The sequence below is a fragment of the Antennarius striatus genome, chromosome 12 (genome assembly GCF_040054535.1).
Source record: "Antennarius striatus isolate MH-2024 chromosome 12, ASM4005453v1, whole genome shotgun sequence".
Classification (NCBI taxonomy): Eukaryota; Metazoa; Chordata; class Actinopteri; order Lophiiformes; family Antennariidae; genus Antennarius; species Antennarius striatus.
Genome location: NC_090787.1, coordinates 16416130 through 16441218, shown reverse-complemented (window position 1 = coordinate 16441218; position 25089 = coordinate 16416130). Strand labels below are relative to the sequence as shown.

Below are 25089 nucleotides of genomic sequence, written 5' to 3'. Positions count from 1 at the left end.
ACAATACATCACAGCTTTGAAGCGGGATGTAATAATATAGTGCTCAAATTTCCTATCTTTGTGCAAGTCACCCTTCAACAACCTCCAGGTTTTAACAATTTAAAGCATGAAATAATTTCCAGAAAAATCTAATTTTCAAAAAAATATGGGGTAAAAGCTTTAAAAAAGCTTTAATTTGTAGAATTACGGATAAATTCAAAAAAATTTCAGATGGAAAACGCAGACACATGTCTGTTTGTATACATCAGGTGTTCCGGGGGGGAAAAAATGACATGTAGAAGTATCAAAATCCTGAAAGGCCAAGTGTATTAAATATAATAGGTTTGACTTTAAAGGGTTCTATTTAGAGTGATCCATTCACCTTAGCTTCATGTCTGTGTAGGTTCTCAGTTTTCCAAGTCATAGTTATCAAAAGTTGTTTAAATCAATCCCATGGACTTTCTTAAAATCCAGGGGATTGCTAACCATAGCTGCATGTTTTTGGTTGTGGGAGGAAACTGGAGAACCCACTTAGAACCCACACAGACACAAGGAGAACTGGATCACCGGAGCCTGGGGGAACAGGATGGAGTCGAGTTAACTCTTTCCTGATCTGATTGACTGGAAGGTTTCAGTGGAAGTGGTTGTCATGGAACTCACAAGCAGTTACAGCTCAGAAGATCATCTTACTGCTGTTTCCTGCCAACACCTCAGCCCGCTTTCATTTATTTACTGTACTTCAGTGTTAGATCTGTAGCTGTTTGAGCACATGGGGGACAGTAAATACATTTGGTGGTAGGGACTCCCACATCTACTGAGGGCCCCATAAATACTGAGCCCGGCTCTGCACCAGTGATGGTGCAGAATAAATCAGGTCTGGAACCAGTGCCGGTTTCTTCTCGTCTCGGTTCTGCGCCCATGTTGGACCCCAGGTCTCAGGGGCCCCTGACGCGTCCCTCCTCCGGCCCGGGTGCCTCTGTCAGGAGAATCCTCCCTTGTTTCTGGAGCGAGAGGCGGGCCTTTGGGAAGCAGGAATGCGCTGGAAGTTTTCCTACAAGCTTCGCCTCACACGGTGAAGAGCGTCCGTCTCCGCGTGGACATGTGGCCCCTGCTGCTCCTGCTCCTCCAGCTCTGCCTCTGCTCCAGCGACGAAGGTAAGAGCCCTCAAAGGGGCTCCCCCCTCCCCGTGACGAGTTTAATCCTGCTGGGGGATCAGAGGGATTAAATAATCCAACAACGCGCCCTCTTGTTGGTGGGACAGCCTGGGAGGTCACTTGTTCGAGTGGGAAGGCTCTTGTGTTTTACCTGGAGGGGGGGGGGGGGTTTGATCTGTAATGCGTGATGGATTTGGTGATTATTTCCCCGCACCGTGGGTTTCTGGTGAACCGCGGTGTGTTTACGTGGAGGGGGAGGAGTACAGTGTGCATCTGGGGGGCGCTTTTCTGCACAGATCTCCTTATGAAAGTCCTGCAAGTCCACTGAGTTTAACTTCCTCTGACTTGTGCTTTATTTAAAACAGATTATTCATTAACCATTTAAATCAAAGCACCGCAGAGTCCTGACAGAGTCGTTCCTGTCCTGGGGGGCTGGGGGCTGGGGGGGTAAACACAAGCGGGACGCAGCTATTGGTTGCTTATCTGTTGAGTGATTCCCAGAAAATGAGTCTGTTAGTTGTCCCAGTATTTTTTTTTTCCTAGCAGAGATCCACTGTATTTTCTACTTCTGGATTTTCTATTTTTCTCTATTTTTTACTCTTTTTTTTTAATAAATTTTGAGCATCATTTGTTTTTGGACTTTGTTGGATTAAAAGAGAAAAAAAAACCTGTACATAAGATCCAGTAGTATCTTTTGACTCAATGATTTTTCTGATTGATTTTTTATAACTTAAATGATTGATTTAAAAAGTACATGTCAATTTAATTTATAACCAGTCAGCATTTGGCACAAACCTCTGCTAAGGCAGCTGCATTTGGTTCATGAAAATCCATTGAATAGTCTTTTTGTGTAATCCTTCCACACAGACAGACAGACAGACAGACAGACAGACCAACACCAGTGAACACATAATCCCCACAGTGGATGTCATGATGATAATTATTGGTTAGCTGAGGTGTAGCATCTGACAGAAGAAGACGTTCCACCTCCTCAGGGCTCGACCTGCAGAGAGGAGCTGAAACGTCTTCAAACATCTCTCCTGCCTGGAGTGGCTGCGTGCCATTAAGGTGGATTGAGCGTCTCACCACCGCTGTATGATCATACAGGCTGAAACACGAATGCAAGCTGCACAGCATATTTACGCTGACAGACTGAAAACGGCCCGTCAGGCTGATGGTGAGGACTCTGGGCTGTTCTGGTGTGATTGTGTGTGTGTGTGTGTGTGTGTGTGTGTATTTATGAGGAGTTTATTTTACAGGGGTGTGTTTATGTTTGTACTGGTGGTCATTTGACCCCGTTTCAGTTCGGAGTGAGCGTGCTCAAAGTCTGAGCTGAGGGCTTTATTCAAGAACCTGATGTTGTCCCCTTTGGGGTTTTTTTTTATTTTTTGTATTTACAATAGGAATAAAGGTTTATTTGTATTCAAGAAAAAAAAAAGAAACAATCAGTTTTATTCATCCCACATTGGGGAATTATTTCTTCCCCTTAATTACTTGAAGTTAGAGTCCTTTACAGAGGAATTCCAATGCCTGTTCACATTTTCCATGATGGTTCTTGTGCTGATGTGAGTCTGGAACAGATGCATCCACAGAGAGGGAGTAAATTGGGGGAAATGCCAGCAGGCAATGTCAGTGGAGAAGAGTCTGTATAATAAATGCTCACATGCATCTCTGCCAGAAGAAGGAGCATCACTTTACAGCAAATATCCCTTAATGAGCTATCCTAGGGAGCTGCAACAGAAGGCCAGAAGATCCAATATGTTCTGAAGAGCTACTTGAAACTGATTTAAGCTGCTGGCTGACAAAGTGTGCATAATGGATGGTTTGCAAAGAGGCGTCCAAATGGTTGTGCAGAAACAGCTTCTTTTACATACCTGTTCAAGGTGGGATCGTTACGTCCTAGTTCAGTATTAATGTGCAGCCATGTCACTGGAGGTGGTAAAAGAGGCCATGTACAGAATGAAAGATGTCAAACACTGCTTGCAATCAATTTTTTTTATCCGTTCACGAGCAAACTGATTGTAGGCTAGTTTTTTTTAAATAGGATTGAAATCGCATCATGTATGAACTGTGCTGAATCACCAAGTATAGTACTTTCTGCACTATAAGGCGCACTGGATTATAAGGCGCATTGTCGGATTTTGAGAAAATTAAAGGCTTTTAGGTGCGCCTTATAGTGCGGGAAATACTGTAATTAAATGTTATGTGATTTCAGCCGGTGAGCTGATATCTCTCGTTCCAGCACCTTCTTTTGTTTCATAAGGGTCGATGCTGATGACTCATTTAAGTTTGGTGAGACATTTGTCTTTATAATTAGATCTGATTCATCTTCATAACATACCTGTCACACATTGCCGTGTGAATAAACACAACAGCATAAAGTGTTTCAGACTTATACCCCTCTGATGGAGTCGGAGGGTAATAAACACCAGATTCTAAACCATTTTCTTCCACAAACACAGTTTTAATATTTTTCATACTACTGAGGGAGCTACTGAGCCTTTACTGGAAACCCGTCATCAATTAATGAATAACAGCAACCAGCCAGCAAAAGATTTTAATTGAATGGTAAAGGACACATAAATATAAATAACCAGCTACAATTACCCTATAAATAAAGACTGGAAAACAGCCACACTACATTCCAGCTTTGTACAGTAATAATAAGCATTTAATCTACATGTAAGAAAAGTTGTTTGGAAAATCTATGTAGCTGCGATTTTTAAAACATCAGCTATAGTTTGTTCCGCTGCCTCACAGACTGCTGATGTGATTCAGAAACCAGCAGGAGATGAGTCGGTATAAAGTTTAAGTAGGACGGAAATCATTATTGCTCCAACAGATATTATGTAAATCTAGTGTTTTGAATTAGGCTAATTTTTTTCTGCTCCCATTCTTCATTAGCTTGCATCTCTACGTCAACCTTAAACCCCAGAAGTGTGGTGGTGGTGGTGGTGGCGGCTGATGACTCTGCTGAGACTAATTACGAAGTTGTTGGATCTGTGAAGACTTGGCAGTGATGGGAAGGATGAAAGTTAAGATAACTGTAGTCTGAAAGAACGAGAGAGGAAGACCGTGGTGAGACGTGAACAACTGATATCTCATCTGGCAGCCCGAGACGAAGATAGCAGAAAAATCAGACTAAACGCAAGGAAATAACAGGATAATATGACAAAAAACAATGGTTGAATTGTCCAGTTGGGTATAATTTAATTAAAAATAAAAGTGAAAAATGAATAAATAAATAAAAGTACTTTGTGGCCTTGTCTTGGCCTTCGTGTATTGCGTAACTCTTTTATATCTGTCTTGGCCTTGACTACCTGAGAAAGAGTTATTTTAACTTAATGGGACTTTTTCCTGGTTGAATAAAGGTTGAATAAATAAAAATAAATAAAATAAAGTCCACCAAATCCTCCTTCTATTCAAAGAATGCACAAAAATTGCAAAGTTACTGTGGAAAATGATTAAAAACAAGTAGAATGGATGACAGCTTGACAGAACGGACTGTTTTTCTGTTTCTCTCTGACTAAAGCTCACCCTGCAGGACGGGCACAGAGGAAGACACCTATAATTACGTCCACATACTTTTGTCTACCTGCCTCTCTATAGTTAAGAGAGATTTCCTGATAGACAGCTAATCTTACACTGTCGGTATGTGGGTTTGCTGTGGTCTGATATGAATGTTAAACCTTGTGGCTTGTGTGTGTGTGTGTGTGTGTAGGGGGGAGGGGGGGTTAGCAATAGCTTGCAGCATTTTGGTGCAGACAGCTTTTATTAAACTAACAGAAAACCCTTGGTTGGAATGGGAGCTGGAATATGAGATGTGCCTCATGGTATCAGGTTGAATGAGCAACATGTGGAGAAGATATATTCACACCAGAATTCATAACATCCCAGCGCTAAGGTCAAACACCAATCCCTGCATTTCAACCCAGCTTTTTTTTTTTTTTTTAAATAAATCTTTTCCTCTTTGTTTTCACTGAAACTGAGTTTGCTCCCCCCCCCCCCTCCAACCCTTTTGTCCTTTTTCCAAAAGTAATCTTCCTTCCTCATTACGATTCCCCTCACATGCGACTCTTGCCAGTGTCGCTCAGCTGTGTCCTCCACCAGCTCTGCAGTCGCCACTGAAAACCAGTTCAGTTTCTTTTTCTTGGATGCTGCTGCTGCTGCTTTATGTTTGAAATATCTTTACCTACGTCTGAGAGATGTGTTTACTGTTACACAGATGGTAAGTATGATCAATGGGAAACTATTTTGGAACATATACTTTCAAAAATAGTTTGATTTCTTTCAACATTTCTACCAATCACAATAGAGGGCCACATATGGTCTGTCTGACAGATCCATATCGCCCCCCCCCCCTGAGTTTGGTTGAAATGAACTGTTAAGCAATACTTTTAAGGCTGTTCTTGGTCCTGATTGGAAGTTTAAAAAAAAAAAAAAACCCCCACACATGGTTCAAACCAGGACAGCGCTTTCAAACATTGCCTAACATCCTGGACGCAGATCTTGTAGTTGTATTAGTTGCTTTTTTCTTCGTGTCTTTCATCCCCAGGGTCAGGGCAGTATGGCTATGGAGACGACGAGGACTGGTATTCTCATAGAACTCAAGGTGACCACACGCTGGGTGTTCACACCATCAACACACACACACACACACAATGCATGCATTATGAGAACTGACTCACATTTCAATGTAGGGACTGTCTGTTGAGTTCAAGTTAAATATGTTTTCCAGAATTGTTACTCAGCCCAGCAGCTTTCAAAGAGTGCATTGAGTTCCTCCAGTCAAACGTGAGACATGTGAGGAGTTTAGCTTCTATGAGCACTGATTGGTTTGTACAAAAGTAAACAGGAAGCAGCTTAGCACCAGGAGCTACCAGCTAGTAAGTTCAAAGGTCACAGTTTCACATCATTCTTCATTGGATTAATTATATTTCACATAGTTTAGTTATGACTTTATCTAGCTGCACCATCATTCATGTATATACAAAACATATCCAGTCAAAAATAAATGAATGTTGAAGGAGAAAAGAAAGTCTTGGATATAATATTCACAAAATATTTTAATTGTATGTTTGAAAGACCAAAAATAATGTAAAATAAATATTTAGAAGTAGAAATAGGAATCTACATTTGTGTATTTCACTGCGTCTTGAAATAGACATGACTTAACCACAGTTAGTTCAGTTAACTGACTGGGTTATGTTAAATTTGGGGTCAGTCAGACATGGAACATTATTGTCCCGGCCAAACTAAACTCTCCCCCCTGTGTAAAAACTTCAATATATTTATTTTCTCTCATAGTGGCTGTGGAAATTTTGCCAACACACACACATATACAGTAAGAGAGTGGGAGTAAGGGAGGCTTGCTGTGTAATGAATACTCATTTTTATTCCAACTGGAAATGAGCCTATACTGGTGTGTATTCTGCTCTCCAAGTCCGTGCATGTTGGACCACAGCGGTTATCCTGATCCAGCAGGTAATCAAAAGCAGATTTTGATTTTCCTGTCAGCCTACTGGAATAAAACCTTGTGGCCCTTAAACTTGTCATCAGATAGAGATTTTTTTTAGACCCAATTTTGTAGAAGTGAGCAGAGTTATCCATCATGGAGGTAGAAAAGTTTCAACACTGACACTTCTTAATGGAATAGTTTGCCTTTGGGTGAACGTGATAATTTACTTTGCTGATATTTAGAAAAGAAAACTGGTTAATCTTTACGTTATTATGACCACATATGTAGCTTTAATAAGTAGCTGCTAAGCTTAGGTGACCAGAATTTAAAATAATAAAATTACATCCCTGGTTATGTTTTAAAGCTGTAACAGAAATTCACCTCCTTACAACACTTCAACACTTAAAAGACTCACCATTTTATATTTTTAATATCCAAAAAATAGGATAATCTAAGAAGCTAACTGTGCCTGACACATAAACCACAGCCTCTCTTTTTAAAAAAAGATTCCTTTTTGTGTTGTTTTTTTTATTAATGAAGAATCAGTAATTTGCTAATATGTGTACTTAAAAGCTGCAAATATTTTGTTATCTATGGACTGTTTACAGTCTTTATAACAGCAGCTTCATATTACTGCACATATAGTATCAGTTGTCTCATCTAATTCCTCCTTAAAATTCGATGTAATGTATTTCAGGTGTTTCTCATTTTTTCATGTCAGAGACCCAAAATAGGGCCCATGCATTCTGTCATGGATGAACGGATGTATTTATAATGAAGATAAAGTACTGTATTCCTATTTTTGCTGAGGCTCCTCTGAGAATCCCCACTTGAGAAGCGCTCTTCTGACTCTTGATGATCTGTGGTAAATTTATTCAGAGTCGTATTTTAGACAGAATAATTTTAATCCTCAGGGGATAGTCCAGAAAAGAGCTGATCCTGAAAGTCAGTGTTGTAGCGATGAAGAGCTGCACTCAGCACACACCTTTATCTGTAAGGACGTTTCCTCAGTTTATCACACACACACACACACACACACACACACACATGCATGCACGCACGCACGCACGCACACACACACACACACACACACACACACAATGTGCTCTCTCTCTACACATCCTTATCAGTTTTTCCCTCAAGTGAGACCATGTTCTTTCCCTCTGCTGGATTATGGGATGTCACAGATAAGGTAAAGCAAACTCCACCGCCTCTGTCTGAAGTCAGATGATGGCTTTTACATTTTAACACTTCAGAAGGATTTCTCTCTTAGCTTTTAGAGTCTTCAGGTAAGCGCTTATCATTGAATTACCTAAACTCCATCTTCCAAGGCTTTACTGTAAAGAATATTCAATCACCACAATGCCGTGAAGAAAAGGTCAGTGTGTCTATTGTTCCTCCTGTTATAGGGACACCATGGTGTGCACCCATTAAGGTGAAGCATGGAGACGTGAGCTGTCGCACACCCAGAGGGGAGTACTACAAGAACGTGATGGGGACCCGCTGTAAGATCCGCTGCAAGCAGGGGTACGAGTCGGTGAGCTCAGAGGTGGTGTGTATGGCCAGCCGGCACTGGTCCTCCAACTACGCCTGCAGAGGTGAGAACACATTAATGTGATCACACACACACACAGATACACACACACACACACACACACAGATGCTACTGTGAAGAAAGCATTGTTCCCCTATATGGATTTCATTTGGTTTTGCTTTGTTCTCACGCTGTTTCACATCATCAAAATGTTTTTAATTTGGGGAAAAATTCGTTGTGAGTGAACACAAATGATCGTTCCATTCAATGAGCCTTAAAGAAGTTATTTTCATCCCCTGTTAGAATGTAGTTGCCCCCTAAACCTAATAACTGATTGCTATCAGACGTTTGCTGTGGGGCGAAGATTGGCTCAATTTTCTTTGCAAAATTGTTTTCATTCAGCATCTGGAGGAGTTTTGAGCATGAAGTCATGCAACAGCAGCTCAATTTGACTTTTACTCATCCATTTTATTATTTTTTTGAGCCATTCAAAGGTCGACTTATTGACGTGTTATTGATCATTATCCTTCTGCAGACTCTAAGTGCACTTTAGCTTGAGGTCATGAATTGATGGATGAATATTCTCCCTCAGGAGTCTCATATTGAGAGCAGAATTCATGGTTCCATCACTTACAACAAGTCCCCCCTGGTCCTGAAGCAACAAAGCAGCCTCCCATTAGCACTACCAATACCCCCACGTTTAACTGTTGATATGATGATGCTTCATACTTTATATGTACAGTATTTTCCTCACTATAAGGCACACCTAAAAGCCTTTAATTTTCCCAAAAATCGACAGTGCATATTATAATAAGTTATACTATAATATAGTAAGTTTATCAATGGCACACACACAACTTTGTTAAGGATTCATGGTTGTAGAAAATGACAGGGTGTGTATTTAAAAATATTTTGCCATTTTTAACATATTCGGAAAAATCAGCCGGGAATGGTGAATCAGTATGTGATGTATAATTAAATAGATGCATTAAGGCACGCCATTCTGCAAATAAAAGCAAGCCTTACATCAGCTTTGACTTCTTCGTCTTGCAGAGATCCGCTGTCCCAAGCTACACATGCCTGCAAATGGCGGGTATAAATGTTCGGACGGCTCCTACTTCAACTCCCGCTGTGAGTTTTTCTGCTCGCCTGGATTCAGCCTGAAGGGACAGAAGATATCAACGTGCCAGCACACCAAGGCTTGGAGCGCTGCCGTCCCCACCTGCATCGGTAGGACTGTGTGTATTGTTGTTTTGTTCTTTCACAGCTTACTGGAGTCTGCTGGAGTTCTTAGCTGTGCTGTAAAAAACCTGTGTAAACCTGCTGAAGGCACGTCAGCTGACCTCTGGAGAACGACATACGCCAGCGGTGCTCCCTATAACATACGGTTATGTGATTGTTGTTTGGACAAACAGTCCCGCAGACATAGAAATAAGCATCACAATCTGTCTCCCATCATCAAATAAATTATAAACATCTCTCACATCCTTGCAGCCGGAGTCTCAGCCTGAAAACGACTCGCCTCCGCTTTTCATGAGAAGCTAAGCTGCGAGGTTTCGACTCAGGGGATGTTATAAAAAGGCTCGAATAGTCAGAGAACCTTAGAAACAAAGAACAATAATAGTGTGTGTGGATGATCTCACAGCAGGCTGTGAAACTGATACAGAGGCTCCAAAACCTTCCTTTATATCGAATGATTAGGATTCACACGTTTATAAAGATGTATCATTTAGCATTTCTGCATTCAAATGTCTAAACGTCTTAGTCATGTGTCGCCGTGACGTCTGGAGAGAAGAAGCACCCAGATGTGACTGAACATTACATGAATAAAACAAAATCATATCCAACACCTCTGACTCAGTCACGTCAGTAGGTTTTCATCAGCAACGGTGAAAAGACATCAGCTCCCATGAGTCCATGCTACTTACATCTTTTGTTTCTATTAATTAAAGACCCTAAAAAAAAATAAAAAATACTGCATCTAAAAATGTCTAATGACTCTTGAAACCACCCTGCTCCACCCACTCGAGTCTGCATATTCTATTCTATCGGTGGTATACGTAGGGATATATGAATTTCAAAATTGACACTGTAATGAGATTTCTTTCTCTTTCTGCAGACATGGATCCTCCAAAAATCAAATGTCCTACCCTGAAGGACAAGTGGGCGGAGCCCAGGAAGCTGACAGCGAGGGTGACCTGGGACACGCCTGAGGGTGTAGACACAGCCGACGGCATCCTGACAGAGTCAGTCACATCTCCTCCCGCCATGCCTTATCCTCGTGAACAGAGAACACAGCCAGACATTAAATTAGAGTTTGTCTTTTTTTTCAGTGTCATTCTAAAAGGCAAACCTTCAAAATCAGACTTTGCTGAGGGGCTCCATAAAATGTCCTATACCGTCTTCGACCGAGCAGGAAACAAAGGATCCTGCCGCTTCACCGTCAGAGTTCGAGGTCAGCGTCACAAACAAGATCTCTGGTAGTCTGTGTCAGCTTGTAATTAGTTAGTAAAAAATAATGCTTTTCTGTGGAGAGTATGAACCTCATAGCAAGCCATCCGTTAAAGGTGGACAAGCAGACAGACGATGTTGATTATTTATCAGCGTCAGAGTGAGACACTGATAAAAAACCAACATCTTTGAAATTAGAGATGTATGCACATTTTGAAAGCCAGAATGTCACCTTTTTGTCATGTTTGCTAACATTTCTAAGGTGCTCTCTCTGTCTGTCTCTCTTTGTCTCTCTCATATAATTTGCAAAAGATAAGAAAAATTCCTGCAAGACACAAAAGCTTTGAGGGCAAAAGTAGAAAACTTTTTTCCTGACTTCGACATGTTTCTGGATAGCGTCAGCAATTATATGAAAAGTAAAACAAGAAGTGGTGAAGTAGTTTTTACAGACAAAGAGTTTTATAGATTGAAAAAAAAAAAAAAACAAGGAAAAAAGTAGAAGACATGATTGTAGAAGAGATGATTGTGGAGAACGGATAATTTAAAAAAAAAATTGTCTGTTTTTCATAGTTTGATAAATGTTAAAAGGTTAGATGTTTCTTTGTTCAGGAAACACACAGTACTTTCGAAAAATCTTCTTTACTTGAATCTCTTGGATTTTGTGTCAACGTGATTATTTTGTAATTTGAGTTTTATGAATAAACATGATGTTAAAAATCAAATCAAATCTCTCTCTCTCTCTCTCTCCAGTGCGCCGCTGCAACCCTCTGTTTGCCCCAGACAACGGTTATATCAAGTGTGACAGCGATGGAGATAACTACGGGGCCTCTTGTGAATTTAAATGCACCGGCGGCTATGACCTGCAGGGCAGCGCTGCCAGAGTGTGTCAGTATGGACTCACCTGGTCCGGCACAGACACAGTGTGTGCACGTATGTACTACACACACACACACACACATGAAAAAACCTTGAGGTTTTATTCCTCAAGGTTGTTTACAATATCAAATGGTCAGACGAGGTTCTGCTTTTTTTGTCCAGATGAAACAAAAAGCACATGACTCGACCTGACCTTGAGAAAACTTAAGTCAAGGTCAAATTTCAACTTTTGTACACTCAGGAACCAGAGAAGATAGAAAGACGAGGGAGCAGGCCAGTGTAAGACCGTAGATCAAAGCACTAGCTTTGATTTATGGAAGTAGGTCAGACCACTAGCTTTGATTTATGGAAGTAGGTCAGACCACTAGCTTTGATCTTTGACCTATGGGTAAAATTTTGAATTCAGGGGTGTGGCGAGATATTGCGGTCTCTGACTGCCTTGTTATTATTATCGGTGATAACCTTTCCTTGTAACACACAAAACCTGTTTGAGACGTGTTCACGATGTGTGTCGGGAGTAGATCGGGTCATTAGTTGCTTGCTTTTACTAATATTACAATGCAGGCGTGACGCTGTCGTGTGTAACTGGGGCAAACCCTACAACGAGGTTGTGCAAATCTTGCTTAACTGTGTTTAAGTGGCCCCATCAGCAGATAACACACTGTTGTGATGTCGTCCATTTTTACGTCATGTTGCTCCAGCCATGAACATCAACGTGGGCGTCCGTACGGCCGCTGCGCTGCTGGACCAGTTCTATGAGAAACGGCGACTCCTCATCATCTCGGCCCCGACCGCTGCCAATCACAACTACCGCTTTCAGATGACCAACCTACAGGTGAGGCGGGAGAATGTTCGAGAGAGCAGGAGCGAAGAAGCAATGCCTCACTGCAGTTCACCCACCGCAGGGCTTTTGATTGTCTCTGGTCGTCCAGAAGAACATAAAAATGTTTAAGGCGATAAATAAACAATACTGACGCTGGCCTTGCTGAGGCTATTCTGGGCCTGGATGTTTCATCGGCTTGTCAGAAACTCTTCCGTCAGAGCTATCTGGAAACACGAGACCCATATAAACTAAGACCCGCAGCCTGGGGGATACGCCTGAAAATATCAGGACACCAGAGTCTCATGCGCGTACGTCCACATCTAAAAGTCAGATTTAAATAAACTCAGGCAAAGTTCACGCTTCTATGATTCAGTAAAGCTTGAAATAAGTTAAGTAAAAACATTTCTTTGCGGACCGTGATTTATATATCAGCTTTTGTTCAGGAGCTGTAAAAGCGCTATTCTGAAAACTTGAGTGGAAATATGAAATCACATTTTATGGGTCACTTTAAGCATAAAATGCATCATTTAAAAACCCTCAAAATGCCACACTCTGAATACAAATTGATTTCACCCACTAATCTTTTTAAACTATTTACTTAAAGAGGCCTCAGGGGCCGTCACTGGGAGAATGCAAATTCATTCAAATGCGCGTCATATAATGTCTGTGAAAGAAAAGGAAGTAGTTCTAGATGAAAAAAGGTTTACATCCACAATTATGGAAAGTAATAACATTGTTAATGATGAGCGGGGTCACAAATGAATTTGGCATGAGGCGGTAAAATAACTAAGTGGGGTGCATGTATTTCTCATGAGCATGTCCGTTTCTTCTTATACGCTGATGAATAATTCTTCCAGGAATTATTTTTGACACAGCCTGGAAACCAGTGATTAACTGTAGGTTTGATTATGCAATGGATTTGAACAATTATGCAAAAATAATCAGCTTTGGGGTTTGAGAAATTGAGCTATAGTTTCAGATAATGTGTTTAAATGTCTTGAGCATCACTGTCACTGTGAAAATAATCGTTAGCTGCAGCTCCAGTGGAATATTTATCAGCTCTGTTCGACAGAGCTTGAAATTTGCTGTCGTATAAACTGCTGTTTTCTGTTTGCCCGAATAAGAATCAATAGTGAGGCTGTAAAACCACAAAGGTTATTGAGCACTCTGTCTCTGTTGGGTCTTGTTTGTGGGAACAGCACGCTCAGTGTGGACTGGACCTCAGGCATGTGACCATAATCGAGCTGGTTGGGACTTACCCTGCACAAATTGGCCGAATTCGACATAGGCTGCTGTCTCCAAGACTGGCACTGCACCTAGGGTATAGACACACACACACACACACATGCTCTCTCTCACACACACACACACACACACACACACGCACATACAGCGGATTAATAAACTTCTATGCTCTCTCTAGGTTGCAGCTCCGGATTCCACAAAGATCTTTCCAAATGGTGCTGATAGACAAGCAGGGCACTGACAAACAACGGTATCCATTCCCGATCACAGCAGCTGAATTATTCACCACCATCGATGCCCTCCCCCTCCGCAAGGAGGAGATGGTCCTGCAGCAGGAAGCGGGTCAGACCTGTCAATCATAAAACCCTGGACTCACAGAAATGGTCCATCCTTTGCTCCTCGGTCCCAGCAGACAGGACCTGCTCAGATCTTCTGTTTCCAGCCACGTCACACACTCCTACCTGAACTCATTCAGTCCTGTATCCCAAAAGGTGTGAACGCAAACATGTGTGTCATCACAGATCAAATTGTCAGTCATGGCGCTGATCTGAAGCAAGATGTGGAATGGGTCATACAGTATGTTATAATCATATTGATTCCTGTGTCTTGTCATTCTGTTTATTATTATTATTATTATTGATATTGATATTTCCATGCAGAAATGTTTATCTGTTTTTGTACAAATAGTCTTTTACTGTAAGAACTGATGACTCTTCTTCTGTCTGATATTTATGTCTCACTTCTCTAATAATGATGTATTCTGACACTCCAGAATAATATGTGTGTGTTTTGTACAGAGACTCTGCTCATTTATAACACCACACATTTTGCTAAAATTTACGCAACACTGATTTATTATTGAATATGTGGTCTATGGTTTATCGTTGTAAGCGTAAAAGACGAGTATTATCATCCAAGGGCAAAACAAGTGTGACATCTGAAGAGGAAAAGACAGAAAGCCTCGACTTATTTTTGTCTACAAACTTTCTAAACTTTTCTTAAAACCACAAAAAATGTATTAAAAACATCTTGTTTTTAATAGTGTGGCAGACTTGAGCATTATTTTCCTATATTCTAAAAACCAGTAAAATTCTCTTGTCTTATGAGAACAAACCACTCAGTGGTGCATTTATACATATTCCCTTAATATTCTGTACACTAGGATTAAGACTGGAAATAATACCTTACTATGAAACGCACCAGAAGCTCCAGTAGTTAATGTTCCTGGCCAACAAACTGTCTGTCCTGACCGCAGTCTGGTTTTTTTTAGACTTTGGTTTTTGTGCAGATTAAACTAGGGAGAGCTCAGAGAGCACAAACTGTACAACTACAAACGCCACCGTTTCTAAAACTTGAACATTCAGAATACAGTTTCCAAAATATGTAGAAACACAAAAATCTGTACTGCCCTAAAGGTGAGATGATCAGTTGTGTTGTTGCACAAAGTGTGATGTCAGGTCTACCTCTTGACCTTTGACCCATCCTGACACAAATGTTATCAATATCCATCAGCAGCACTGAAGATGACCCTTTTTTTCCCCCCTATAGGAAATGCTGGAGGAGATAAATGCGCTATTACAGGTCAATCTGTATCTGTGGGGTTATTCTTTTTATCTTCCACATCAGAGAGGAAATATTTCTGAAAAAATGCAGTTCTTTAATCGTCTGTCAATTTGGTTTTAGTTTAAAACAGGAACGTTTATTGGGAAACAACCTTTTGCTTTTGGTTCGGGAACGTTAAGTGATCAATGTGTGTGTGTGTGTGTGTGTGTGTGTGTGTGTGTGTGTGTGTGTGTGTGTGTGTGTGTGTGTGTGTGTGTGTGTGTGTGTGTGTGTATGTATGTTATCACTAAAGATAGAAAACTGGTTTTAATTAAATTTTGTGGCGTGGTGAGCTTTGTGGAGGGGAACAGATAATTGTATAAATCAACAATGTTTAAAAAGATACCCACAATTACTTGCATCATTTTGCATTTTGCAAATGTTTGTCACTTAAAATAATCTAACTCTTATATATTAAATACTTATATATTTTCTCTTTCAAACCCAAAAGGGCTCACGAGGTCATACCTGGGATGAGCCCAAAGGCGTTATTTAGCACTTCATGAAATAATTATGAAAAGGACTTCATCAATGATGAACGTGGTTTAACGCTGGAAACATGAACCAATTAAAAGCAAGTCAGGCTATATAAACTAATGTTTATTTCAAAATATTCCATGTAACACATATGGGACAAAATAGGTTTGAATACAACAAGTTTGATGCTCGGAAACGAGACACAACAGAGACAATACATGCTATACATCAGTTTAATAATCAGGTATTGCACACGCCTCTCATCTAAGGTCTGCTACACAGTGAACAGGATGTGTCATTATTGTAAATGTGCAGCGTGAACCCACATTACTCTCTAGCTGTCAGAGCAGTCGATGCTGAACGTGGTTAAAATCGGCATCCGCCGTGAAAGATGATTGTATAGGATTTAACCCCCGCCCTCCCAAGGCGTCCTATCATCAGTGCTGACTCACTCCCTCACCTCAGGGTTCCTGGGGATGCAGTTCACACATCACACCTTTTTCTTACCAAGTTGGTGATGTCATCATCAGGGTTTTACATAACCTTCTTTTTATCCTCTACCTCTGTTTTATCTAAAACTATGCAGTTTCTATCACACTGATACAGTGCTATGTAAATTTACATCGAAGCTAGCCTAAATTGTGTAATCTGCCCATTTTTTTTACTGATAAACACAGGTCGAAAACAACTATATTCAAGTATTCCTGTTTCTTTAACTGTATTTTTTAGGAATATGTATGAGTTTGAACCACTGATAGTCATTTAATGGATTATTTCATCAAATACTCATGATTTCCCAGTAATTTCGCAGTCAGATGACTTTCTGTCTTTTTTGAAGCACACTGCTGTTGTCAGTATCACATGATAACAACATGTCTGTGTAGGTTCTTTGTCATCCAGGTCAAGGTAAATCAATAAGAGCAAAAAAAGAAGAAGAAGCAATCTTAAACAAGTCCCGTTGATTGAGCCGTCTTTTCACCAGAGCACAATAAGTTTGACGGATCATCTTTCATAGGGATCGCTATTTGATCACAGTCACATGGAGTTGACCTTACATCTCAGAGGATCTGCTGTAGCCCAATGTGTTACAATAGTTGGACATTTTAAACAGGGCTACGAACATGACAGAGGTGAAAGGTCGGAATAGCTCGAGTGGTCAAGAATCACATTTCCAGCAGGAACCCTTGTGTTGAAGCTAAACTGTTAACCCGCTGAAGGTAACTACCATTACTATTTTCCTCTGACAAATAGTAATGGTAGTTACTGCAGTTAGTCCCTGAGACTTTTTACTGATCCAATTCTATTTCTTCCTTAGAAAACATCAGAGCTGATATTAACTAAAAAATATTTGGATCCCTGTGACCAATTTCTCATGCATTTTTTATTTCTAAAACACACATGCATTTGTTTTGACTCCCACAAAAGTACAAGTATATAAATACTAATATTTTAATCTTGCAGTTAATCCTGATTAATCACAGATGCTTATTGTAATTTATCTTTTTTTTTTTTCTCATCTGACACCGCTAGTTATTATATGAAATGTATTCAGTCAGACGTGGAGGATGTTTGTGTTGAAGGAGGTCATTGACTGCAAGGCTGTGATTAATTGCAATAGTGTGCTATTTAAAGGGGTCTGTAATTCCATGAGAAACAATGACATTAATCGTTCAGATTTTAGTAGAACTTCTGCAAACATGGCATTTCTGATGGAGAGAATCTAACTGCAGATGTCTCAGTGCGTGAGATCGACTCTGCGGTGTGGATGCAGGCATACAACACAAGCAGTGATCCCCAAAGTCACCACAGAATATTTCATAAACGCAATGATAGGCATTGGAGGCTGTAGTTTTATGTAATATTACGACTTTATTTAATTCTTTGAATTCAGTCTTGTAATATTATGCGTGTTTTATTCATTAAACTCTAAATATATTCCTAAATTAGATTTTCTTTGTAAATTTTGTCTTCATTCTCATAACAATATTACTTTCTCTTAATTTTAACTTTTTTCTTCTCATATCACCTTTCGTACTATTATGAGAATGGACGTGAAAGAATATTAGAAAAATAAAGGTATTTTTGCATAATATATTGTCTTTATTCTCATATTAGATTTTGTTTCTCAAGATTTACAATTTAATAATAATTAATGATAATAATGATAATAATTAAATCTTACTTTCTCAAAATATCTCATTTTTGTTCTTCTCTATGTGGCACTAATACTTTGTTATAGTATTTGTCACTGTCTTCAGCTATTTTTTAACGCTTTAACATTAAATTCCTCATAAAGATGTTTAAATGAAAGCTTAGAAATAAAATAAGATCAGCCCACTAAAGAGTGATAAATAAAATACTTATTGATTCTACAACGAGATTGTCTTTCCACATTGATCATTAAGTTTCAATCAACCTGAGACATCTTACATACGTTGACTTGTCCATGTCTGCACAAAGCAGCTTGTAGGAGGATGAATGTCAAGTCTAGCATCTACGTCAGACCAGAACAGAGTTTGGTTGGTTATTCAGGGAATGTCGAAGTCTCTATATTATTGATCAGTTTCACATCTAACGCCCAACAAGTGGTCTGTGTTGACTTTAACTACATGCAGGTATGACTCTGGTACACGAATCATTCAGACGAGAATGGTAATCAGAAGTCACACTGTGTGCTCATTTGGTACGGTTAGGTTACACATAACAACAGTTTGTCTTATACAGCAGTAAACAGCAGTGCTTGGTCAGGACTAGATGCTCTGGATTGCAGGATGCACATGTAAATGAGTGTGTAAGGCATGGATTACTGTTCCGACAGGAAAAAGGATCTGATCAGGTCTCTGCAGGGGTAACGAAGTAGAAAAAGGGACATCACACTTCTGATGGCTCCTCCTCCGCTCTAACATCACCCCCACCACCCGCACCCCCACAGTCGTTCCCTTTCTCCTGTGTCTGTGCTTTAGTCTAGTTCATGTGCTGTACTTGTGCATGCTGGATCTCAGCATCAGCGTGCACTCGTGAGCAACCTCGGGGTTTTCCACCATTTGTTGCCACACTCGCTGCTCCTCCCCGTAAGAGTCCATCCAGTCAACTTCGTTCCCATAGCTTCTGCCTTAAAGCAAAAAGAGACAAAAACGTAAGCATTTAATTTAATTCACTATTAACTCCGAAAAAATAAAACGCTGAAATTAATTCTGATGTATTTATTCCACCGCTTGTCAAGAGTTAGATTACAACAAGAATGAGGTTCGCTGTTTCTAGTGTTATGCTAAGCTAAGCTACAGTATTTTCCACACTATAAGGCGCACTGGACTATAAGGCACACCTTCAATGAATGACCTATTTTAGTTTTTTTCTTATATAAGGCCCACCGGATTATAAGGCGCACTGTCGGCTTTTGAGAAAATTAAAAGCTTTTAGGTGTGCCTTATAGTGCAGAAAAATACTGTAATTGGGTGCTAGAATAGACAGACAACTGTTTATTTGCCAAAATGTTGAATTATACTGTATCCAGCACTTAATTTGTACTTTCCAGGTTTTTCTGGCATCATGTTGAATACAAATTAGGATTTAAAAATGTGACAGACTTGTGATATTTGATAAATTGTAACTGCAGTAACATAAATATCTAAACTAAATGCATTCACTTATTATTACAAGAAACGGAACTGAGAATTTTGAGCTATTCCTTGCATATATAATTTTTTTTGATCTTCTGAATGTCTGAATACTTCAGGGTTTGATTTAATCATTTCACACACACACACACACACACACACACACACACACACACACACACACACACACACACACACACACACACACACACACACACACACACACACACACACACATTGAATTGAATTTTGAATTTGAATCTTGAATTGAATTTTAAGTATCAGAGCAGCAACTATGTCCTGATTCACAAAGTATTTTTCATTAACATTTTCTAATAATTATACTAAATCCATTTAGATTAAAAACTGGCGTCGCACCCGGAGTTTCCCCCGCCCTAAGCCAGCTGAGATAGGCTCCAGCTCCCTGTGACCCGCAACAGCGGATAAAGCGGTGATAAGAAAATGGACTCTTGAATCAATATGGCGTACCACTACAGAAGACACATTTAAAAGTTTTTTTTTTACAACCTTATTTGAAATCTTGGGCAAATCTTAGCCCTTATTATAAAAGCAAAGCTACCTGTTCCAGCTCCAAGCCTGACTCCTCCAAGAAAGACGTTGCTGGCCAGAGCTTCTTTGTCCCACACGGTGAGCTCCAGACAGACGTTGTTGAGGTCTCCAGACTGCAGGCCGCAGTAGGTGAAGGTGTGATTCCACTGTGGGTTCACGGTGCGGCGTTCCACCACTGTCTTGTGCTTAGTCGACTTGTTGTTGTCAGGGAGAAGGTATCTGTTGGAAAGAGTCCAACATTTTAATACAAACTTTTCTTTTTCAGTCAAGCTTATAGTTGTAGTTGTATTTCTACCTACAAAGAGGTAGAAATACAACTTATAGTTGTAGATGTATTACTAGTTATACAACTACAGCTATAGTACAGTAGTAGTAGAGTAAAGCTGTGGTTTTTCAAAAATGGAATCTTATGTAAAAAGAAGGCAGGGGAGAACAGACGGGGGACTGATCAATCAAATAAAGAACATTTTTTCCTGAAAGTGACATATTTTAAAAAGTGTGTGTTCTTTAAAGCTGCCCCCCCCCCCCAGTGAAAACTCCCCAACCTGCCCTTGAAAGCGACTCACCCTTTTACAAATGGATCAGAAGTACCTCCAGGTTTGACAGCAGTAAGATTTTTGGCTCCTTTGATAAGAAGCTCAACCATGCCCCCCTTAGGTAACGTGAAGTTGCTCGTCTTCTTGCCCTTCAGGAAACTTTTCTTCACTGTGGGTGGAAGGAAGTCGACGCAGAATGAATAATGAATTCACCTTGAGTTCACGTTTGTTCAAGTAAAACCTAACCTTACCTCACCTAAAAGGAACAAATCCACACTATGCATAATCGTGTACTGGTAGCTTGTATTGACAAGCTACCAGTGTGTGGGTGCTTAATGGTAATAAAGATAGGGTTACCTTACACAAACCCAAAATATATAAAAATAAAAATATCCTGTGATTCCCAAGAAAAAAGGTAAACCATTAAGACGTTAGCTTTTAAAAGTTTATCTGATGAAACTAACGCCTTTATGAGCAATCAAAAAATCCTTCCCTTTTTTTAATCATTAACTGTGAGCCATTACTAACAATTAATTAGACATCGCTGTTGGCACATGTTGGCAGAGACATGCTCCAGGGTCCTCTTTAGCTCAGAATGCAGGTGTAAGTGTGAACAAGCTCTAAAGAGAAGCGATTCTTTCAAGGAAAGCGTTTGTAATATCAGACTTGGGAAAAGTTGAGATTTAACTGTTTGCTGGTAAGTCACAGAAATCTTTGTTCAAACAAAATAATCTCAGTTCTGATTCATAGCTGAGAGCTGAAAACTTAATATTATGATAAATTTCACAGAAATAAATTTGCGAATTACGAAAGTATATCTATCTGTCTGTCTGTCTGTCTGTCTATCTGTGAATATGTCGGTTCTTGGGTCTCAATATTCCACTCAGTTTAAAAATCACACGTCTTCAATGAAGAGCTGAGACAAGCTGGTACAGGAGACATCATCCTGTCAGACAGTGAGACAGGTATGACTAATGATTCAAGCAATGTGTTTTATGTTGAATACAATATGAGCTGTGGTATGATAATAGTCCCAGCTATGACAGTACCTTGAACTTGGTCCAGAGGCAACATGAGGTTTTTCTCAGCAGGGATGTACTTCAACACAACTGTCAGCTCTCCTCTGTACCGCATCGTGGCATCGATGCTGCCTTCCATCTACACCAACATCAGTCACTAAGTATTGGTCTTTGTGCAAGTTTGTACAGCAAGGGAGGATGAGTACAAAATGTAACACATGGATGTACCTTGGGCTGCAGAGTATACCAGTCCTCTATCTGGGAATCAAGCTCCCAGGAGTCAAAGGTCAGCTCCACCTCTCCCAGGAAGCTGTTGTGTCCAAACCGATCGTTGTGCCACACAGAGACCTGCAGGGTTCGCGTCTCCAGCTGTGAGTGGCTGATCACGTACTGCAAAACACAGCACAAACAGAGTTAGCGAGGAACCTTCACAAATAATGGTAATAAGTAGTTTACTTACAAGTAAACTACTTGTAAGTCTTAGGATGTGGGCAGACAACCAGAGACCTTCTGTAGGTCCAACCCACCTCTCTCAAGGTGAAGGACACCAGTAGAACAACAACAAACTGCACACATTGTTATGATGGTGGAAGCTGCCCCAACCGGGAATGGAGCCCAGGACTGTGTTCGTAATTTGTGCAAATTCATTCATATTAATATTAATCTCAGAGACTCACCCTCAGATTCTCATTGAAAACTGGGTTGATGGTTTTGGGTTTGACGCTCGTCTTCCTCTTGCTCTGTCGGGAGGTGTCTGGCATCAGGTAGGTCTTCACATAACTGTTAGGAAGGATGCAAAGAGACTTGGGCTGAAGCTACAAGTAACAAACTTGTTAATTAAACATTATTTAGTAAGTTACTCTACTATTCTTAATTAAAGTTGTGACTAATGCATTGATCTATAAACGGTTAATATCATTTGCAGGATGAACACACTGTGTGTCGGTGTGTTTGTGTGTGTTTGTCCTACGCGTCTGTGCGTTGTTTCCTCTCGTCTCCGGTTGCCAGGTTGTGACACTCCTTCACCAACACATTGAGAGCGCCGGTCTTGTAACTGTAGCTGATGTTCAGCAGGATCTCGCCGCTCACCCTGACGTTGCCATAGTCACCGGTCTCACTGTACATGCTCATCATGCTGTTTATACTACTCTGTTAGGCAAAAGACAAAAGATGAGGGGCGGATGTGAGGGAAGGTCAAAAAAAGGAAAAAACAAGTTGATGAGGGAAACAAAGAAAGTGGAGAACAACACAGAATGCCATTCACATACCAACCCCTTAAAAATAGCTTTTTATCTTCAAAATCCATGCATTCTTCCCAGTGACATGAGAAAAAACATTGAAAAGTACCGTTTTCCCCACTGTTACCACTTTAAGTGGATCCAACCACCTACTCCAGCAAAAGCCCTATCATACAAACAAGTTCCATAGAAATACATTCAGTAGTTTTTGAGGAATCCTGCTGTAAAAACAAGCAAGTAACAAACGTTCGTGGGTGGAGACGCAATCTGAGTGGAAGTAATAAAAAGAAAAACATCTACAGTATTACAAAATATGTCAGGAATCTGTTTGGCCTTCATGAATGTGAATAAAATAAAAATGGTTAAAATTAATTTTAAGGATAAGGTTCATGCCACTTGTATATTGATATATCATTTCAACAATCTACTGTGGTCTGCTACCCTTATGAAAAGTTGCCTGAATAAATACTGGATTAAAAAAAATATGAGGAAAGATCTGCACTACTAGAAAGGTAATAATGTTGTAATTTATCTTAACATCTTTCATGCTCTCCTGACTTTCAAATAATCTTGTTTTGCAGTAAATTTAGGATGGAGATTTGAGAAGTTGTAGATTTCAAAATGAAATGTATTTTTCGTCTTTCCATTATGTCACACAAGGTGTGTGAGGCAATTCAGGAATAAAAACTGTGACCATCTATCTATAACCAGTCCTTACAAAGTTATGGAGGAATGGAGCTTATCACAGGAGGTCACAGGGTCAATGTATAGAAAGATAAAACACAATTCACACATACATCAACAACTAGAGTCTATTTAAAGTCACCAATCCACCTGTATTCCTGCTAAAACAAGTGCACCAACAAGAAACGCATGCAGACCCGAGATAATGTGATTTATTACATCTGACCAACGATATTAAAGTCAAAAGACACACGACTCACGCATGCAAACCATTTTACTTCCTTACACATGTGCATCTGTAAAACTAAATGCAGGTTGAAAAAGAAACTGCAAATCAAAAAGGAAAGCTAACTTTGAGAGAGACGAATCTCATTACTGTAGCTTTAGATGAAATATAAATGCAGCAACCCATGTTTAAAATACTGCTGTCTAGAGATTATGTTAAGAAAGATGCCAGGAGTCAGCCACACGACGCTCCGTCTGCTGGAAAATATAGCTCACTTTCTTCCTGCAGGGAACCAACGGGATACACGACTAGACTAATGAGAGGAGCTTTGACTTATTATAAATAGATATAGCTACCATCTCATTAAAGAAACACAACTGAGCTTGCAATCATTATGAAAATATACCAGCTTATTCAGACAAGAACAATTCACATTTTTGAAAGTATATGCAACACTGCACCCTGGAGCGACTCAATCGCCCTAAAATCAGTGGTGAACATGCATGACGAGACTTACAGTCTCAGCATCCGAGTCAGGGATGTTTAGGTGCCCCCACTTTCTCTCAGAGGCAGGAGTGGAAGACTGGCAGGTGATTCATTTCAGAGATAGAAAGAGAAATGAAAAAGAGACGGGGGGGGGGGGGGGGAGAAAAAGAAGACAGATCTGAGCTCTGTGATACATTAGTGACAGAGTCAGACCCTGAGAACAGATCCCCAGCCCCTCAGGAAAAAACTGCAGAATCCACATTACACACAGTTACCATGGTGATTATCAGAGGAAACCACAGAGTTTACAACTCATCTGGAATCGGTTGTGAAATCAACATCAACAGAGTAAATAATGAGATTTTACTTCCTCTAATGTGTTTGTCTGTGAAATCATTCTAACATACATAACGGATCGTACATTATTTATTAAAAGCTAAAAGGGATTTAAAAATGTAACGCCCAATTTGAGAAAACGTTTTCTCTGATTTGAAATGGGTTGTAGGCAGGTTTTCATTTGATCGTGTTTTTTTGTGACTAGCGGTTCTGAAAAGGTGAAGCCCTAAACCTGTAAGGCACAAAGAAGGGAGAAATAACATCTGTGTCCCCAACCTCAACCCTAACCTTAACCGTAACTCTGACCCTAACCCAAACCCCAACCCCATCCAAAACTAGGCCTCTAACCCACTCCAACCATGAGTAAGAGGATTACTTCTAGAATCAATGATTTTTTTTTATAAATGTGTTATACTCCAGTTGTGCCAGCTCAGAATGTGATCCTTTAATATCAGAGCTGAATTTGTTCTGTCTCATTAATTTTGGGAACAATAATGGCAAGATTTTCTGGAATGTGGTGTGTTCTTTAAATCCCTTCAGTTTTTTTTAATAGTTTATATAGTTGATATAGTTTATAATAGACACCAAACTGACTGAAATGTGAAAACTACTTGATTAGAATAATCTGTCAAAACTTTAGCGAACCCCTAATTTTCGTCTGGTGCTGTCATCATTCTTGGTTTACGACCAAATAAATGTCATCACATTAGTTTTGGCTGTTATATTGAAAGCTTTTTGACCTGGTCTCTCAATGATGACAGACTATATTATCGGAACA

The 25089-nt window shown here is 40.0% G+C and overlaps 2 protein-coding genes across 6 annotated transcripts in view; one reads left to right on the top strand and one right to left on the bottom strand.

The window, feature by feature from the left end:
* The first annotated feature begins 1024 nt into the window (after positions 1–1024).
* srpx (sushi-repeat containing protein X-linked) lies at positions 1025–14564 on the top strand. 2 transcript variants are annotated; one of them, XM_068329215.1, is made up of 10 exons: positions 1025–1133; positions 5689–5745; positions 8001–8189; positions 9179–9355; positions 10245–10371; positions 10459–10580; positions 11327–11506; positions 12154–12287; positions 13475–13596; positions 13699–14564. In XM_068329215.1, the coding sequence occupies exons 1-10, from the start codon at positions 1079–1081 to the stop codon at positions 13880–13882; spliced, it is 1347 nt and encodes a 448-aa protein (XP_068185316.1). In that variant the 5' UTR covers positions 1025–1078; the 3' UTR covers positions 13883–14564. The 2 variants fall into 2 exon arrangements, with proteins under 2 accessions (XP_068185316.1, XP_068185317.1); XM_068329216.1 differs by lacking the exon at positions 5689–5745.
* Positions 14565–15422: 858 nt separating this feature from the next.
* sytl5 (synaptotagmin-like 5) overlaps positions 15423–25089 on the bottom strand; it is a 39595-nt gene continuing 29928 nt past the window's right edge. For 3 of the 4 annotated variants that reach the window (XM_068329079.1, XM_068329080.1, XM_068329081.1), the window contains exons 11-18: positions 24007–24072; positions 22312–22490; positions 22019–22121; positions 21570–21731; positions 21372–21480; positions 20353–20491; positions 19797–20005; positions 15423–18711 (exon numbers count right to left, since the gene is read on the bottom strand). In XM_068329079.1, coding sequence (XP_068185180.1) covers positions 18569–18711; positions 19797–20005; positions 20353–20491; positions 21372–21480; positions 21570–21731; positions 22019–22121; positions 22312–22490; positions 24007–24072 — 1110 coding nt within the window. In that variant the 3' untranslated portion in view covers positions 15423–18568. The remainder of the gene's footprint in view (positions 18712–19796; positions 20006–20352; positions 20492–21371; positions 21481–21569; positions 21732–22018; positions 22122–22311; positions 22491–24006; positions 24073–25089) is intronic. The other variant, XM_068329082.1, reaches the window with a different exon arrangement.